At 48.6% G+C, this 18,985-nt stretch overlaps 1 protein-coding gene across 1 annotated transcript; it reads right to left on the bottom strand.

Moving 5' to 3' along the window:
• Positions 1–4,138: 4,138 nt before the first annotated feature.
• Positions 4,139–18,724, bottom strand: rhoub (ras homolog family member Ub). The gene is made up of 3 exons (XM_080218135.1): positions 18,155–18,724; positions 7,110–7,168; positions 4,139–5,323 (listed from the first exon to the last, which is right to left on the bottom strand). Exons 1-3 carry the CDS (start codon positions 18,363–18,365, stop codon positions 4,865–4,867), a joined length of 729 nt encoding a protein of 242 aa, XP_080074261.1. The 5' UTR covers positions 18,366–18,724; the 3' UTR covers positions 4,139–4,864.
• Between the last annotated feature and the right edge of the window lie 261 nt (positions 18,725–18,985).

Below are 18,985 nucleotides of genomic sequence, written 5' to 3'. Positions count from 1 at the left end.
CATGGGTGTTGGGGGAGGTGTGGTCTGCAGATTCTTCCAAGCCTTAAAGTCCTCAGGGGCCGCGACATCTCACTACATTCGCTGCACTACTGAGGGAGTGCTGCACTGTTGGAGATGCTGCCTTCTGCGCGCGATGATTAACCCCCTGCACCCAACCTAAGACAATGTGGGCGGCACGGTGACACAGTGGTTAACACTGCTGTTTCACAGCACCAGGGACTCAGGTTTGATTCCTGGCCTCAGGTCACTGTCTGTACGTTCTCCCCATGTCTGCCTGGGTTCCCTCTGGGGGTGGGGGATTAGGAAGCGAGCAAAAAATAAAATACATCCACCTGTAACCACAGATCTCCAAAACCATCAGCACTTTCCAAACACAACCTTTCTTTTCAGTGCGAGCCCAGCACAGCTCCCAGTGAGAGAAAGCAACCCTCGATCTGACCTCTTGGTCACGTGAGCTGATCTAAAGAGCAGAGGAACACGGAGAATCCAGCTTGAGAAATGTTAAGCAGAATCACAGTTAAAATATTGATTTAGTGTGTTCACCATCAAAAGATTCTCACTGTCTCTCTTCCATACTAATGGAGTAACTTCTGAAACGACTGAGAACATTCTGCAGCAACTGATAAAATGAGAGAGAATGAAAGAAAGAAAGAAAGAGAGAGAGAGAGAGAGGGGGGGAAGGGGGAGAGAGAGGGGGCACAGAAAAAGAGAGAGAGAAAAGGGAGAGAGGAGAGAGAATGAAAGAGAGAGAGCAAGGGAGAGAGAGAGCACCAGGGAAGGGGGAGAGAGAAAGAGGGAGAGAGGGGAGGAGGGGGAAAAGGGGAGTGAGAGAGAGAGCGAGAGAGAATAAGGGGGAGACAGAGGGGGGAGAAAGGGAGAGAGAGAGAGAAAAAGAGTGAGAGAGAAAATGGAAGAAAGGAAGAGGGAAAGGGAGAGGGAGACGAGAGAGAGAGAGAAAGGGGGAGAGGGAGGAAGAGAGAAAAAAAAAATTCCAAAGTGCCATTTGCTGTGGAATGCTGAAAGACCAGTCCTTTCCCATGGCAGTGACAGGAGCCATACAAATGCAAGTCCGGTTTGTTGTATTTAAAATGGGTGCACAGTGGGTGAGTGTTGCTGCGAGACAGCAAGTGACACAAACAGGCAGAAGAATGTTTCCTTTTCCAAAACAGAAAATCTTGGTTTTATTTCCTTTAGTCTGAGATCACATTGCAGGCACTGGGATCAAGAGTTTCTGAAGCAGTCCGTGTCCCCAGTGGGACAACAGCAGGCTCCTGGACAATTACAGCTCCAGTTCACACACAAACAGCCATGGACTGATTCAAAGACAATCATTCTGTACAACTGACAACCTCACTACTAACGCATTTTATACATATATATTTATATTTATAGAGCCAAGACGCTTCCGCAAAAAAGAAACACCTCATAACATTCCACACACCTCCTACGTTCCCAATCAAGAGACCCAAAATAATTTTTTGCCCCTTTGCCTTCCCCTCCCATCTCAAATTTTCTCTATTATTTTGCACAGAGGACTTTGCCCATTCAGATGCCAATTTCCTCACACAGGTTAAAAGGACCATGTGCCTCATGGCACCAGGATCCCTGGCTCAATCCCTGGCTTGGGTCACTGTCTGTGTGGAGTCTCCCAGTGTCTGCATAGGTTTCCTTTGGGTGCTCCGGTTTCCTCCTACAGTCCGAAAGATGTGCGGGTTAGGTGGACTGGCCATGCTAAATTGTCCCTTAGTGTCCAAAGATGTGCAAGTTAGGTGGATTGGCCATGCTAAATTTCCCCTTAGTGTCCCAAGATGTGCAGGTTAGGTGGATTGGCCATGCTAAATTTCCCCTTAGTGTCCCAAGATGTGCAGGTTAGGGGGATTGGCCATGCTAAATTGTCCCTTAGGTGTCCCAAGATGTGTTGGTTAGGCGCATTGGCCATGCTAAATTCTCCCTCAGTGTACTCAAACAGGCACCAGAGTGTGGCGACTAGGGGATTTTCACAGTAACTTCATTGCAGTGTGAATGTCAGCCTACTCGTGACACTAATAAATAAACTGTATCCCTTTCCCTGGCAATGCCACCATGCTCTTCCCATCCCAGTCATCGACAAAAAAGTAGTAGGTCGCTGTTACTCCATACTGTGACCTTCTGCCCTGGCCCAGTGGGCAAGGCCTCAGTGCCCTGGATTGCATCAGCACTATGCTAATCCATAACCGCAGGCCTTAATCTGTGGAGGCACCATGATAAGAGAAGGGGGGCAAAGTTTAAAAAAAAACCAAAGGCCCTGGCAGACTAGGCCAAGTGACATCTCACCCCCTATTGCAGGCGGGCAGATTTTGTCCCAAATGTAGGCCCAGCCAGTGATCTAAACCCTCCTCAACCCACACAAAAGGCCGGGGGTAGAGGGGAGGGTGAACAATGTCAACACGGGAGGTGGGGGGGGGCTCCTTAGTGGCATTGCAGACTTGGCAAGGATCTGCCTTCCGCTGATATTTATTTTTTTTAAAGAAATGGCCAAAGACAGGGCCACAGACAAACTGTGGGGCAATCACCAGGAAATTAATGAAAACTGTGGTGTAAACTCAGACAGCAAGGTGTCCAGCTGCCAAAGAAAGTGCCCTTTCCTTTCAAGACATCTCAATTTAGTCTGGCCGCTCATGCATTGAGAGGGGCCCCCCCTTCTCCGTTATTATTAGATGGTTGGCGGTCGCGGTTGCCACTGGTTACGGCATCGCTAGTCTCTTGCGCGTTTCACTGTTAAATTATACAAGGCGGTTGGGGTTGTGGGGGGGTGGGGGGGGGGAGGAGGAATTTATTATTCCAGCTCCAGTTATTAAACTCGCTGAAAGGAGGAGGAGCGGGGGGGGGGGGGGGTGGTGGAGGGAAGAACGTCTCAAGGACAAAACTGCATTTTCATCCGGCCTAACTTTAGGCCCCCTGCCTTGACCACCGCAATGGGCTTATCTGGAAAGGCCCACATTTGTAATTTGTAAAAAAAAGAGTATTTGGAACCCAGTTTGACTCTGACATTTGCAATTTTGCACCAGAGTTCCTCCGGACTTTCTATTCTTTGTGAGGGCTTTCCTAGGCCAACTTGGGGTGGGGTCGGGAGGGGGTAGGACTGCACTTAAAGCTGTTCACTTGAAAGTTGGAGGCAAATGTAAATGATGGCAAATCCAGTCTCTCTCTCTCTCTCTCTCTCTCATCTACATACATGGAGTGGCCATTTTGAATGGACAAATGTTGCCGTTGCCCAGGGCAACGGCAGTCAGGCAATGGGACACCGAAGGCCCTTTGTGTTGTTAGTGAGGCTAACTACTGTCTGTGTCTGCGAGCTGACAAAAGCAGTCTGCGTGGCTACATTCAAGGAGTAATTAAGGAACAATTGAGGCACCGACAGTTGAAATCAGATCGTCAGAGGGTTTTAGATGGCTTCCAGAAGATAAAATGCAGAATAATTCTGCTTCACAGGCCTCGTAGGGCAGCACAGTGGTTAGCACTGCTGCCTCACAGTGCCAGGGGCCCAGGCTCAATTCCCGGCTTGGGGAACTGTACAGAGTTTGCACATTCTCCCCGCGTCTGATTGGGTTTCCTTCAGGTGTTCCCCAAATCCTTCGTCTGTCCAAAGATGTGCAGGTTGGGTAGATTGGCCCTGCTGAATTAAGTTTAGGTTTACTTATTAGTGTCACAAGTAGGCTTACATTATTAACACTGCAATGATGTTACTGTCAAGTTGTCCCTTCGCTCAAGGGATTGGGTATATCCATGGCGTTATGGGGATGGGGCCAGGACAGGATTGTCCAGTGCAGGCTCGATGGGTTGAATGGCCTCCTTCTGCACTGTAGGGATTCTATGATTCATGGAGTTGAAGGTCTCTCTCTCTCTCTCTTTCAACAGTCGTTAAGTTAGGTGGATGTAGAGACGTCACAGCGTGTTGGAGAAAAGCTCCAGTGTCTTAACCAATATTTCGCCCTCAACCAATATTGTAAAGAACAGGCGAGTTGGTCATTGTCACCTTGCTGCTCGTGGGATCTTGCTGTGCACAAAGTGGCCAGTTTCCCTACATTGCAACAGTGACTGCACTTATACATAAATAAAAACATTTTTCATTGGTTGTAAACGGCTCAAGGTCATGAAAGGCACTTTATAAAGTCCATTATAAAAAGTCAAAGTGACTTCTGGTAAAATGGTGGGGGAAAGATGATGATAAAGAACTTTATAGAGATGATTTGTTGAAATCCTCCCCTCCCTCCTCCCCAGATTTTCTCTTGAAGGCACTGAATAAGGTATGGTGATGGGTCAGGAGAGAAAAATGAGGTTTTCTGACCATCCTATGTTGGGGTGTTGACAGCTCCTGGGCCAACGTTTATCGCCCCCTCCTTAGTTGCCCGAGTTGAGAATCAACTGCATTGCTGTGGCTCTGGAGTCACATGTAGGCCAGATCGGATAAGGACGGCAGATTTCCTTCCCTGAAGAACATTAGTGAACCAGATGGGTTTCACGGTCATCAGTAGATTCTTAATTCCAGACTTCTTTTTAACTGAATTCAAATTCCACCATCTGCCGTGGCGGGATTCGAACTTGGGTCTGAGTTTCTGGATTAATAGGCTAGCTTTGATACCAGTAGGTTACCGTCTCCCCACCACCCCACCCCACCCGTGAGGGCAATTAGAGGAGCTACCCAACCCAAGAGTCAGTCTTTCAAAACAGAGATAGCAATCTAACCAACAGTCAAATCATATCAATCATTGACGTCTTATCAAGTTACAACTAGGACAGAAAACTGGGAAAGATTTCTAGACAAGTGTCACCCAATCTTCTTTTTCTAAACCATATTTATGAAAGTCCAGTGGCTCCCCATTCCTCATACAATGCAGACATACTTTCGCCACCAGGATTTTGACAGGGTCCTCATTTTGTTGGCAGTCAGCGTTTTCATCCTGCGCTCGCTGCTCGCCCGGCTGTCCGCGTAGCGTAGGCCGCACACGATGGCCATGTCAAAGACTTCCTTCAGGTTCTTCTGCGTCAGCGAGGAGCACTCCACATACGCCACGGCGCCAATCTTCTCCGCCAGCGCCCGGGCGGCCTCTGGGGGCACCGGCTTCTCCTTGCATTTGGCCAGCTCGATGAGGACCTTGACGTCCCCCCGGAGGTCGCACTGGGTGCCCGCCAGGACCACGGGGGCAGCGGGGCAGTGGTGGCGGATCTCGGGCATCCACTTCTCCATCACGTTTTGGAAGGACGAGGGGCAGACCACGCTGAAACAGAGTAGGAAGACGTCCGTCTTGTGATAGCAGAAGTGCCGGAGTTTGTCAAACTCATCCTGCACAGGAAGAGGAAGAAAGACTCAGGTCAACGAATAGATAAACAACTGCCCATAAGGTGACGCTAAAACCTACAGATCGCGTGCTTTTATCTTATTCATTTGTGGGACATGGGCATCACTGGCTGGGCCAGCATTTATTGCCCATCCCCAGTTGCCCTTAGAGGGCAGTTAAGAGTCAACCACATTGCTATAACTCTGGAGTGACATGTAGGCCAGACGGGGTAAGGACGGCAGATTTCCTTCCCTAAAGGACATTAGTGAACCAGATGGGTTTTTCAGACAATGGTTTGATGGTCATCAGTAGATTTCTAATTCCAGATTTTTTTCCTATTGAATTCAAATTCCACCGCCGGGATTCGAACCTGGGTCCGTCAGAACATTAGCTGAGTTTCTGGTTTAATGGTCTTAATTCCAGATAATTAATTCGGATTGTAATTCCAGATATTAGAATTGTAGAAACCCCACAATGCAGAAGGTGGCCATTCTGCCCTTCGAGTCTGCACTGACGACAATCCCACCCAGGTCTTTTCCATGTAACCCCACATATTTACCCCCTAATCCCTCTAACCTACATATGCCAGGACTAAGGGGCAATTTTAACGTGGCCAATCAACCTAACCTGCACGTATTTTGACATCCAATGATCTGTGGCATAACTCCATCCGCCAGCCTTTGGCTCATATCCCTTAATACCTTTGCTTAACAATCTCTCAGATAAAGTGATCCAGGCACGCAGGTCCCTAGAAAATAGCAACACTGGTGGCCAAAGGCGATTAAGAAGGCGTATGGCATGCTTGCCTTCATTGGCCAGGGCACTGAGTACAAGAGTTGGCAAATCATGTTGCAGCTATATAAAACCTTAGTTCGGCTGCATTTAGTGTGCAGTTCTGGTTGCCACACTATCAGAAGGATGTGAAAGTTTTGGAGAGAGTGCAAAGAACGCTCACCAACATGTTGCCTGGTCTCGAGGGTGCTGGCTACGAGGAGAGGTTGAATAAACTAGAATCATAGAACCCTACAGTGCAGAAAGAGGCCCTTCGGCCCATCGAGTCTGCACCAAACACAATCCCACCCAGGCCCTACCCCCACATATTATCCCCACTAATCCCTCTAACCTCCACTCCCCTGATCACTAAGGGGCAATTTCTTAGCATGTCCAATCAACCTACCCCACACATCTTTGGACTGTGGGAGGAAACTGGACTACCCGGAGGAAACCCACGCAGACACAAGGAGTATGTGCCAACTCCACACAGACAGTGACCCGAGCCAGGAATCAAACCCAGGTCCCTGGAGCTGTGAAGCAACAGTGCTGACCACTGTGCTACCGTACTGCCCAAATTGGGGTGCTTTTCACCGGAAAGACAGAGGCAGAGGGGAGATCTGATAGGAGGTCTACGAAATTATGAGAGAGGTGGCAGGATGAGGCTTTTCCCCAGGGTGGAAGTGTCAATTACAGAGGGGGGGGGCACGGGTCCAAGGTGAGGTGGGGGGGGAGGTTTTTCATGCCTGGAACGCGCTACCAGAGGAAGTGGTGGAAGCAGGCACGTTGGCAACATTTAAGAGGCATCTGGATGGGGACATGAATAGGGAGGGAGTAGGGGGATATGGATCAAGTGAGCTTAGTTATGGCTACATGATCGGCACAGGCTTGAAGGGCTGAAGGGCCTGTTCGTGAGCTGTACTGTTCTCTGTTCAGGCATAAAGGTAGCTGACCCAACAATAACAGTTAGTACAGAAGCAATCTGCTGACTGGAGTAGCAGTGGAGGAGGAGGAACTCACCTGTCCAGCTGTGTCACACAGTTGCAGTCGAATTGGGGTCCCATCCACTTGAACAACAGCTGCAACAAAAAAAAAAGAATTTTTTAAATAAAAGAATAATTCTGGAAGTCGCAAATGTGTTCCTGCTATCAGCCTCATGCCTAGATTTCAGAATCAGAAATATAAATTTATATTTCTGAATGTCACAAGTAGGCTTACGTTAACACCGCAGTGAAGTTACTGTGAAAATCCCCGAGCCGCTACACTTCTGTTCGGGTAACACTGAGGGAGAATTTAGCACGGCCAATGCACCCTAACCAGCACAGCTTTCGGACTGTGGGAGGAAACTGGACCACCTGGAGGAAAACCCACGCAGACACGGGGAGAATGTGCAGATTTCACACAGACGGTGACCCAAGCCAGGAATCGAATCCAGATCCCTGACGCTGTGAGGCAACACTGCTAACCACTGTGCTACCTCCCCAACAGCAGTACCGAGGGAGTGCTGCACTGCCAGAGGTGCCGTCTTTCTTAAGAGGGATATTAAACCCTCTCAGCTGAACGCACAAAGGTAGCAATATTTAAAGAACAGCAGAGGAGCGTGTCAGGGCCATAACTTGTCCCTCAACCAACATCATTTAAAAAAGATTTCCTGGTCATCTTCCCTTTGCAGTTTGTGGGATCTTGCTGTGCGTTAATTGGCTACCACATTTCCTGCATTAGAAATCGTCACACCCCTTCGAGATTACTGAATTGGTTATGAAGATGTTTGGAGAGTGCAAAAAGATGCTATGTTGGCTAGAATATTAAATTATTAATTTGCAGATATACTTTCTGCACACAAATCCCAGTTACAGCAATGTCATGCTGTTTAGTTATAGAATCCTGACAGCCAGAGGCCATTCAGCCCATCGAGCCTGCTCCGCCACTTATCTTGATCATGGCTGATCATCAAATTCAATATTCTGATTCTCCCCTCCCCCTATCCCATGATCCCTTTAGCCCCAGGAGCTATATCTAATTTCTTCTTGAAATCACACAACGTTTTGGTTTCAACTACTTTCTGTGATAGTGAATTCCTCACATTCAGCACCCTCTGCGTGGCACAGTGGTTTGCGCTGCTGCCTCAGAATGCCAGGGACCCAGGTTCAATTCCTGGCTTGGGTCACTGTCTGTGTGGAGTTTGCATGTTCTCCTCGTGTCTGCGTGGGTTTCCTCCAGTTGCTGCGGTTTCCTCCCACAGTCCGAAAGACGTGCTGGTTAGGGTGCATTGGCCAGGCTAAATTGCCCCTTAGAGTCAGAGGGATTAGGAGGGTCAATATTTGGGGTTATGGGGACAGGAGCTGGGTGGAATTGTGGTCGGAGCAGACCCGATGGGCCAAATGGCCTCCTTCCGCATTGTAGACTGTATGATTCTAGGAAGAAATTTCTCCTCATCTCAAACTACGACTCCTAATTCTGGACTCTCCCATCATCCAGAACATTCTTTCTGAATCCACCCTGTCTAATCCTGTTAGAATTTTATAAGTTTCTATGAAATCTCCTCTCACTTGTCTAAACACCAATAAATATAGTCCTAAGCAACTTAATCTCTCCTCATATGACAGACTTGCCTTTCCAGGAATCAGCCTGGTAAAGCTTTGCTGCATTCCCTCTACAGCAAGGACATCCTTCCTCAGATAAGGACACTAAAACTGCACACAATACTCCCGGTGTGGCCTCACCAATGCCCTGTACAATTGCAGCAAAATTTCCCTATCCCTATGCTCAAATCTTCTCACTACATACCATTTGCCTTCTTTACTGCTTGCTGTACCTGCACACTTACTTTCAGCATCTGATGCACAAGGACTCCAAGGTCTCGTTGAGTACCCACTTCTCTCAATTTACACCCATTCAAATAATAATCCGTCTTCCTATTATTGTAACTGAAGTGGATAATCTCATGTTTATCCATACTACACTGCACCTGCCCACTCACTCAGCCTGTTCAAATCACACTCAATCATAGAATCCCAGGAGAAGGCCATTTGGCCCATCAGGTCTGCAGCAATCACAATCCCATGCAGGCCCACAACCCCAGACATTTATCCTAGCTAGTACCCCTAACACTAAGGGGCCAAGATGTGTGGGTTAAGGTGATTGGTCATGCTAAATTGCCCCTTAGTGTCAGGGGGACTAGCTAGGGTAAACACATGGGGTTAGGGGGATAGGGGATGGTGGTATTGTGATTGGTGCAGACCCGATGGGCCTCCTTCTGCACTGTAGGAGTCTATGATTCTTATAAAAGGGCAATTTAGCGTGGCCAATCTACCTAACCTGCATCTCCACATTCTCCTCACAGCTCACCTTCCCATCTAACTTTGCAAATTTGGAGGCTTAGTTCCCTTGTCCAAATCATAGAATTCCTACAGTGCAGAAGGAGGACATTCGGCCCATCGAGCCTGCACTGACAATAATCCCATCCAGGCCCTATCCCCATAACCCGACACATTCACCCCGTTAATCCCCCTGACACGGCCAATTCATCTAACCTGCACATCTTTGAACTCTGGGAGGAAATCAGAGCACCCGGAATTATTAATATGTAAATGTGAACAGTTGTGAGTCCCAGTGGTACCCCACTGCCTGACAATCAGAAAAGACCCATTTACTCCAACTTTTTGCTCCCTGGATTGCCAACGAATATAAAAACCTTCAAAGAGAACTCAGGGGTGGGGAGAGCAAAGAAAACAGGCACACAAAAAGAACGGATGTGGATTTTTTCAAAAGCGATTCAGGGAAACATCAGATGCAAACAAAGACTTTAGACTCAGTATCGCTAGGGCAGTCGAGGGCAGAGAGATTGTACACAAGTAGGCCTCGCAAGAGATCAAAGGCAACAGGCCCCCAACAGCAACAAAAAGATAGAGGGAGTCAAGGTCCGGCAATCTTAGATCAAGGATTGCGAGGAGGGAGGTCAACTCTGTTGTGCAGATTGAGTTTAGCTTGGTTCTCTCTCTCTCTCCCGCCCTGTCAGTATCAGTGACTCACACAGAACAAACACACCTTCTGCTGTACCTGAACAGAGAAGTCCCAAGGCTTGACCTTGAGTTTGTGTTAATTGATCCCAGTTCACATTGCAAACACGCCCAGCGATCTTTGGACTAAGATCTCATAAGCAGCAAAAACAACTTGCGTTTATATAGAGCCTTGACTATAATAAAGTAAACCCGGAACTGTATTGAAGTGACCCCATTTATTTACCCAGCTAATCACCCTGACACCAAATGGGGAATTTACCTAATTTAGCATGGCCAATCCACCTAACCCGCATATCTTTGGACAGTGGGAAGAAACCTGAGCACCCGGAGGAAACCCACTCAGACATGGCGAGAACGTGCACACTCCACACAGACAGTCATATGAGGCCGGAATCGAACCCAGGTCCCTGGCACTGCGAAGCAGCAGTACTAACCACTGTGCCGCCCTTAGCAATAGCAAGGAGGAGAGGTTTAAAGGTGAAAGGTTTGTTATACGCCTTCCATGACCCACCAGACATCTCAAATGTGCCTTGCAGCCAATGAAATGCTTTGCCAGGTGTAGCCACCATTGTGATGTGCCAATGTGTGCACAGAAAGATCCCACAAAGGGCAATGAGATAATGACCCAGATAATCTGTATAATTTTTTTCTTGTGATGTTGATGGATGAATATTGGCTAGGTCACCGGGGGTGACAACCGCCCCCTCCCCCAAAGTAGTAGCCACGGAATCTTTTAAACCCCACCCCCACAGGCAAGCAGAAGGGGCCTTCTCTGAAAGATGGCGCCTCTGACAGTGCAACACTCCTTCGATGCCACGCTGGCTATATCAGCTTCGATTAGTGCATTCAAGAACTGGAGTGATTCAGAGGCAAGTGCGCTAAGAGGCTGATGGGGGCTCCACAGCTTGGAGCTGAGGTCAGGCCCTACACTGTGGTGGAGCGGTTATTTAAAAAAAAAACAAGGACACACAAGAGGCCAGAATTGAATTACCCAGAACTTTGCAGCCAAACAAGGCAGGAGCATTCATGGGAGAGAACACAGAAGAAGAGTCATAAAAGCCCTATAATGCAGGAGGCCATTTGGCCCCCTCAGTCTGCACCAATCACAATCCCACCCAGACCCTGTCCTCGTAACCCCACACATTCACCCCACTAATCCCTCTAACCTACGCATCCCAGGACATTAAGGGGCAGTTTAGCACCTAACCCGCACATCTTTGGAGAGTGGGAGGAAACCGGAGCACCCAGAAGAAACCCACGCAGACACGGGGAGAACGTGCAGACTCCGCACAGACAGTGGGAATCAAACCCGGGTCCCTGGCGCTGAGAGGCAGCAGTGCTAACCACTGTGCTACCGTGCTGCCTGCTCACTCTTCCAATAGGTCTCCACTTCCTGGGATCCAGCTTCACTCGAGTGTCGGTCGTCTACATGACCTTTGTGCTCTGATACAAAAGCAAAATATTGCTGATGCTGGGAATCTGAAACAAAGACAGAAAATGCTGGAAAATCTTAGGTCTGAAAACATCCGTGAGATCGAAGGGTCATCCAGACTCGAAATGTTGGCTCCATTCTCTCTCCACAGACACCGTCAGACCTGCTGAGATTTTCCAGCATTTTCTGTTTTGGTTTCTACTCTGTTGTCAGCAATGCAACTTCTAACTGCACACTCTCCTGGGGTAGGGGGACTCTGCTCAGATTAAAGCTTTTTTAAGCTTTTAAAGCTTTAGTGTCACAAGAAGGCTTACGTTAATACCTCAGTGAAGTTACTGTGAAAATCCCCTAGTCACCACACTCTGGCGCCTGTTCGGGTACACTGAGGGAAAATTTAGCATGGCCAATGCACCCTAACCAGCATGTCTTTTCGGACTGTGGGAGGAAACGCACACAGGTACATTTTGGACACTAAAGGGCAACTTAGCAAGGCCAATCCACCCAACCAGTACGTTGCGGGACACTGAGGGAGAATTTAGCGTGGCCAATCTACCCAAGCAGCATATCTTTCCGACTGTGGGAGGAAACCCGTGCAGACACGGAGAGAATGTGTAAATTCCACGCAGACGTGGCCCCAAGCCAGGAATCGAACCCGGGTCCCTGGAGCTATGAGGCAGCAGTGCTAACCACTGCGCCACCGTGCCACCCCAGATCCACTGAATGGATGACACCAAACTCAGATACCAGACAACCGTTTTCAAAAAATATTAAATTCTCATATTCAAAACCCCCACTCACATTTTCTCACTCCTCTGTGGCCACACCTCTCTCTGTCTCTATCACCTTTCCTAGACCTCTGACCCGCCCAAGATCACAGAGCATGTCCAATTCTGCCCGCTCTGTGTACCCCTCCCCGATTTCCTTCATTCCACCATTGGTGGCCATGTCTTCAGCTACCTAGATCCCTGGGAGTTCTGGAATTCCTTCCCTGAATCCCTCTGTCTCCTTCCTCCATTAAAAGATGCACCATCAAATCCACATCTTTGACCAGAGCTCTGAGTCTCTCTGCTCCTCATGGTGTAGAAGCCTGATAATGTTTCAGTAAAGGCACAGTGGTTAGCACTGCTGCCTCATATTGCCAGGGATCCGGGTTCGATTCCTGTTTGGGTCACTGTCTGTATGGAGTCTGCACGTTCTCCGAGTGTCTGTGTGGGTTTCCTCCGGGTGCTCCAGTTTCCTCCCACAGTCCAAAGATGTGCTGGTTAGGTGGATTTGCTACTCTATAACATTGGGGTACTGTACTGTTGGGACAGGTCTGTCAATGTGTAACTCTAGGATACAGTACTGGTGGGGATGGGTCTGTCACTGTATGACACTGGGTACAGTACTGGTGGGGATGGCTGTGTCGCTGTATAGCACTGGGGTACAGTATTGGTGGGGACGGCTGTGTCACTGTATAGCACTGGGGTACAGTACTGGTGGGGACGGGTCTGTCACTGTATAACACTGGGTTACAGTACTGGCGGGGATGGGTCTGTCACTGTATAACACTGGGGTACAGTACTGGTGGGGACGGCTGTGTCACTGTATAACACTGGGGTACAGTATTGGTGGGGATGGGTCTGTCACTGTATAACACTGGGTACAGTACTGGTGGGGTTGGGTCTGTCACTGTATAACACTGGGTTACAGTACTGGTGGGGACAGATCTGTCGCTGTATAACACTGGGGTACAGTACTGGTGGGGACGGGTCTGTCGCTGTATAACACTGGGTTACAGTACTGGTGGGGATGGGTCTATTACTGTATAACACTGGGAGGAACAGTTTAAGCTAGGGGAGTAGGTTGTGTACTGTCAGAAACCCATGGGAACTGAATGAATGAATCATATTGTTATCGGGGAGTTGAAATCTGCTTCCCCTGTACAATGTTGGCATCAGGATTCAAAATCTCAATGACCACACTCCGGTTGAGTTCAGATATTTTTCCAAAGTATCTATTTTTGTTCCAGCAGATAGGGACTCGAACAATAAGACACTCACCGCCTCTGCCGCCCTGTATTAAAAGCTGCACACTTAATCTGCACAAACAATAGAGAGCTAAAATAACAAACACATGCAAGGTCACACTCGCGAGTGAAACATTGACCAGACTCTATGACCGTCCCCCTGCACCATCTCCAGGGACCCCGAGGTCGTACAGCAAAGCCTCTCTCCTCTAGTTAACTGTTTCCCTGTCTCCAGCGAGAAATGAAAGGGGAGGTGATGGCCTAGCGGTATTATCACCAGTCTATTAATCCAGAAACTCAGCTAGTGTTCTGGGGGACCTGGGTTCGAATCCCGCCTCGGTAGGCGGTGGAATTTGAATTCAAAAAATAATATCTGGAATTAAGAATCTACTGATGACCATGAAACCATTGTCGGAAAAACCCGTCTCGTTCACTAATGTCCCTTTAGGGAAGGAAATTTGCTGTCCTTACCCTATCTGGCCTACATGGGACTCCAAAGCCACAGCAATGTGGGTGACTCTCAACTGCCCTCTAAGGGATAATAAATGCTGGCCCAGCCAATGACACCCGTGTCCCATGAAGGGATTTTTAAAAAATGAATTGCCTTGACATCTGGCACAGCTAGTAGGCCTTGGAACATCCAAGGTTCAAGTCATACAATACGGAGGGAGTAGAAACATAGAAGGTAAGAGCAGGAGGAGGCCATTTGGCCCTTCACGCCTGCTTCCCCATTCACTACGATCATGGCTGATCGTCCAACTCAAGAGCCTAAACCTGCTTTCTCCCCTTAACCTTTGATCCTGTTAACCCCGAGTGCTATATCCAGTCGCCTCTTGAATACATCCAATGTTTTGGCATCAACTACTTCCTGTGGTAATGAATTCCACAGACTCACCAGGGGGGAAGAAATGTCTCCTCACCTCCGTTCTAACTGGTCTACGCTGAATCCTCAGACTGTGAGCTCAGACAGTACATTTAATCACACTGCTGTTTGTGGGAGCTTGCTGTGCGCAAATGAGTCACTGGTCTTTCCAGCAGTGAGTGGACGTCAAGGCAAACCTCATTAGCCAGAGGGCACTTTGCAAGATCTTGTGAAACTTAAATCTTTCTTTTCTGTGCAGTGAAACTGAGGGAGTAAAATTCGACCTGGCTATTTGACTGCTGGGGCCCTCACATCCCATCACACCCGGTGTTCCAGCCACCCTCAATGCACCCTCTGCCCCCCCCAACTTCCTGCATGCATGGCAAACCTGGTGGAGGGTGGTTGGGGCCCAGCTGGGTTGTCACGGTGGCTAGCACATCTGCCTCACGGTGCCAGGGAGCCAGGTTCGATTCCCGGCTCGGTGTCACTGTCTGTGTGGAGTCTGCCCGTTCTCCCCATGTCTGTGTGGGTTTCCTCCGATGCCAAAAAGACGCGATGGTTAGGCGTATTGGCCATGCTAAATTCTCCCTCAGTGTACCCGAACAGGTGGCGACTAGGGGATTTTCACAGCAACTTCATTGCAGTGTTAATGTAAGCTGAGTTGTGACAATAATAAATAAACTTTTAAATTGAGCTACAAAGGTTGATGGCAGTAAAGGTAGCCCTTCCTATTTATCACCTGCTGTCTCAGCACTTAGAATCATAGAACCCTACAGTGCAGAAAGAGGCCCTTCGGCCCATTGAGTTTGTACCAAACAATCCCACCCAGGCCCTACCCCCATATCCCTACGTATTATCCCCACTAATTCCTCTAACCTTCGCATTCCTGGACACTAAGGGGCAATTTCTTAGCATGGCCAATCAACCTAACCCACACATCTTTGGTCTGTGGGAGGAAACCGGAGTGCTGGGAGGAAACCCATGCAGACACGAGGAGAATGTGCAAACTCCGCACAGACAGTGACCCAAGCCGGGAATCGAACCCAGGACCCTGGAGCTGTGAAGCAGCAGTGCTAACCACTGTGCTACCATGCCACCCTTGCAGGCAACCTTAGGATCTTACTGCTCTCTGGAACTAGTACCACCTGGTGAACCATCGTGCAATTCCAGTCAAACTCCCTTTTCACCGCATGCGCAAGTTACCACATCTTCCGTCAGTTGATCAAAATTCCCTACTTCCAATCCTCCTCAGAAACTCTCTCTGGTTCCCCATGGATTTCCTCCAAGAACTCTTCCTGTATCCTCTCCCTTTTAGGACTTCCAGACACGAATCCAAACCCTCGCAAGGTACTAACAGAAATCTTTAAGGCGGGAGGCCATTCAACTCAACCCGCCTTTGATGTCCCTTTTGAAAGAGCTCACCAATTGGTCCCCACGCTCATTCCCTATTCATCTCCTTTTCCGGTATTTATCCGATTTCCTCTGGGAAATCGCTATCGGACACTGCTCTCTTTCACACAGCACGTACTTAAAATCTATTGAGTTTAAACTTTATTTATTAGTGTCACGATTAGGCTTACATTAATGCTGCAATGAAGTTACTGTGAAAATCCTCTAGTCGCCACACTCTTGTTTGGGTACACCGAGGGAGAATTTAGCTCCTAACCAGCCCTTTGGATACTAACAGGCAATTTAGCATGGCCAATTCATCTAATCTACACAGCTTTCAGAGGAAACTGAAGCACCCAGAGGAAACCCATGCAGACATGTTGAGAATGTGCAAACTCCGCACAGACAGTGCTAACCATTTGTGCTGCCCACCATGGGGACAGAGTAGAGGGAGCTTTACGCTGTATTTAACCCCGTGCTGTACCTATCCTGGGAGTGTTTGATGCGTGACAGTGTAGAGGGAGCTTTACGCTGTATCTAACCCCGTGCTGTATCTGTCCTGGAAGTGTTTGATGGGGACGGTGTAGAGGGAGCTTTACTCTGTATCTAACCCCGTGATGTACCTGTCCTGGGAGTGTTTGCCTTGTATTTTGTACTGAAGAACTTTACATTCTGTTGCCATTGAAAATTGAAGTTTTTTTTTAGAAAGAATTTCATAAGGAAACAAAAATTGAAAACTAAGGCACATTTTCATATGACAGCATTGGTTACTAAAACATCACGGATTGTGGGATATGCACAGAGACAGACGGAAAAAATGTGTGTTCCCCTTCCCACCTCCAATCACCAGGTTAAAGTCCAACAGGTTTATTTGGTAACACGAGCTTTCAGAGTGCTGCTCCTTCATCAGGTAGGTGGCAATGCTCCGAAAGCTTGTGCTACCAAATAAACCTGTCGGACTTTAACCTGAGACTTCTTACTGTGCCTATCCCAGTCCAACGCTGGCAACTCCACATCACCACCTCCAATCATTCACTGAGTTCACACAGTGTTCTTGCTCATAGCTCAATTAGCATCACATTCAAGGCTTATACTTCACTGAGGCAGTGCTCACAGTCCCCAGAGAGAGGTTAAACCAGAGACACACACACACCCCAAGATCCCCCCAGTGTTAATGCGCACACACACACCCACACCCCAAGATCCCCCAGTGTTAAAAACACACATGCACATCCCCTCAGTGTTAGAACACACACACCCCCCCAAGATCCCCCCAGTGTTAATACACACACACACATTCACACCCCAACATCCCCCCAGTGTTAATACACACACACACACACACACCCCAAGATCCCCCAGTGTTAAAAAACACACATACACATCCCCTCAGTGTTAGAACACACACACACACCCCCCGTCAAGATCCCCTCAGTCTTAATACACACACACACCCCAAGATCCCCCCAGTGTTAATACACACACACACACCCCCCCCAAGATCCCCCAGTGTTAATTCACACTCACACCCCCCAAGATCCCCCCAGTGTTAATTCACACTCACACCCCCCAAGATCCCCCCAGTGTTAATTCACACTCACACCCCCCAAGATCCCCCCAGTGTTAATTCACACTCACACCCCCCAAGATCCCCCCAGTGTTAATTCACACTCACACCCCCCAAGATCCCCCCAGTGTTAATTCACACTCACACCCCCCAAGATCCCCCCAGTGTTAATTCACACTCACACCCCCCAAGATCCCCCCAGTGTTAATTCACACTCACACCCCCCAAGATCCCCCCAGTGTTAATTCACACTCACACCCCCCAAGATCCCCCCAGTGTTAATTCACACTCACACCCCCCAAGATCCCCCCAGTGTTAATTCACACTCACACCCCCCAAGATCCCCCCAGTGTTAATTCACACTCACACCCCCCCAAGATCCCCCCAGTGTTAATTCACACTCACACCCCCCAAGATCCCCCCAGTGTTAATTCACACTCACACCCCCCAAGATCCCCCCAGTGTTAATTCACACTCACACCCCCCAAGATCCCCCCAGTGTTAATTCACACTCACAGCCCCCAAGATCCCCCCAGTGTTAATTTACACTCACACCCCCCAAGACCCCCCCAGTGTTAATACACATGCACACTCACCCCAAGATCCCCCCAGTGTTAATACACACGCACACTCACCCTCCCCCAAGATCCCCCCAGTGTTTATACACACGCACACTCACCCCCCCCCCAAGATCCCCCCAGTGTTTATACACACACACACACACACTCTCTGTTATCCTTAAAGCACTTTAAACTCTAAGAAATTAAGACTATTGAAATACCCACCAGAAAAGTTATCAAAGGCGGTGGGCACATACTTGGTGGGGTACCCATTGGTGGTGTAGCTGACGACTAGGCTGGTTTTGCCCACCGCCCCGTCTCCCAGTAAGACACACTTGAGGAAACGTTCCTGCGGGCGGCCACTCCGCCTGGGCTTGTGCGGCGGGACGGGGGGAGCGAAGCCCGCTCTGTAATCCAGTAAATCCTGGGGGGGCATGGTTTACCTTGCAGCAGAGGGGTATGTGGGGAGGTAGGAGGGGAAGAGCCTCTGCTCTCACCCGGCAGCGAAGAAACAAAAAAAAATCAACTCTAAACTCTTGTAATAACTTAAACAAAAAGTTTTGCAAAAGTTTCGGGAAACTTTTTTTCACTTTGACAAGGTTGACTTTGACAGAGAGAGAGAGGGGCAGCAACCGGTTAGATCATAGACTAGCAACTAAATGGCTTCCTGATATCTATCCCTCTCTCTCTCTCACTGTCCGATTTATAAATCCAACCTTCACAATCACTTGTCTCCACCCGAAGCTGCAGTATTGTGTGTGCAACTGCACCTCCCACATTGCTTCCAGCTCTTAAAGGGACACTGCAGCCTCTTCTGCTGCCTTAAAAAGCCAGGAGTGAAGGGGGAGGATCACATTAAAGGAGGAATCCTCCCCTTTAGACATTGGACTGTCCTCTCTCACTCAATAAACATCTCCCATTCATTAACCTATTCCCACTCAATAAACTGCTCCCTCATTCATCAACTGGCCCATTCACATGGTAACCCATTCTCTAACACGTCAGCCTGCTGTGGTTAATCACCTCACTAACTCATTAACCCCCTCTTTCATAGAT

The sequence above is a fragment of the Carcharhinus amblyrhynchos genome, unplaced genomic scaffold, assembly GCF_965287045.1.
Source record: "Carcharhinus amblyrhynchos unplaced genomic scaffold, sCarAmb.v2.hapA scaffold_37, whole genome shotgun sequence".
Taxonomy (NCBI): Eukaryota; Metazoa; Chordata; class Chondrichthyes; order Carcharhiniformes; family Carcharhinidae; genus Carcharhinus; species Carcharhinus amblyrhynchos.
The sequence above is the reverse complement of the archived record's forward strand: the minus strand, read 5'-3'. Positions and strand labels throughout refer to the sequence as shown.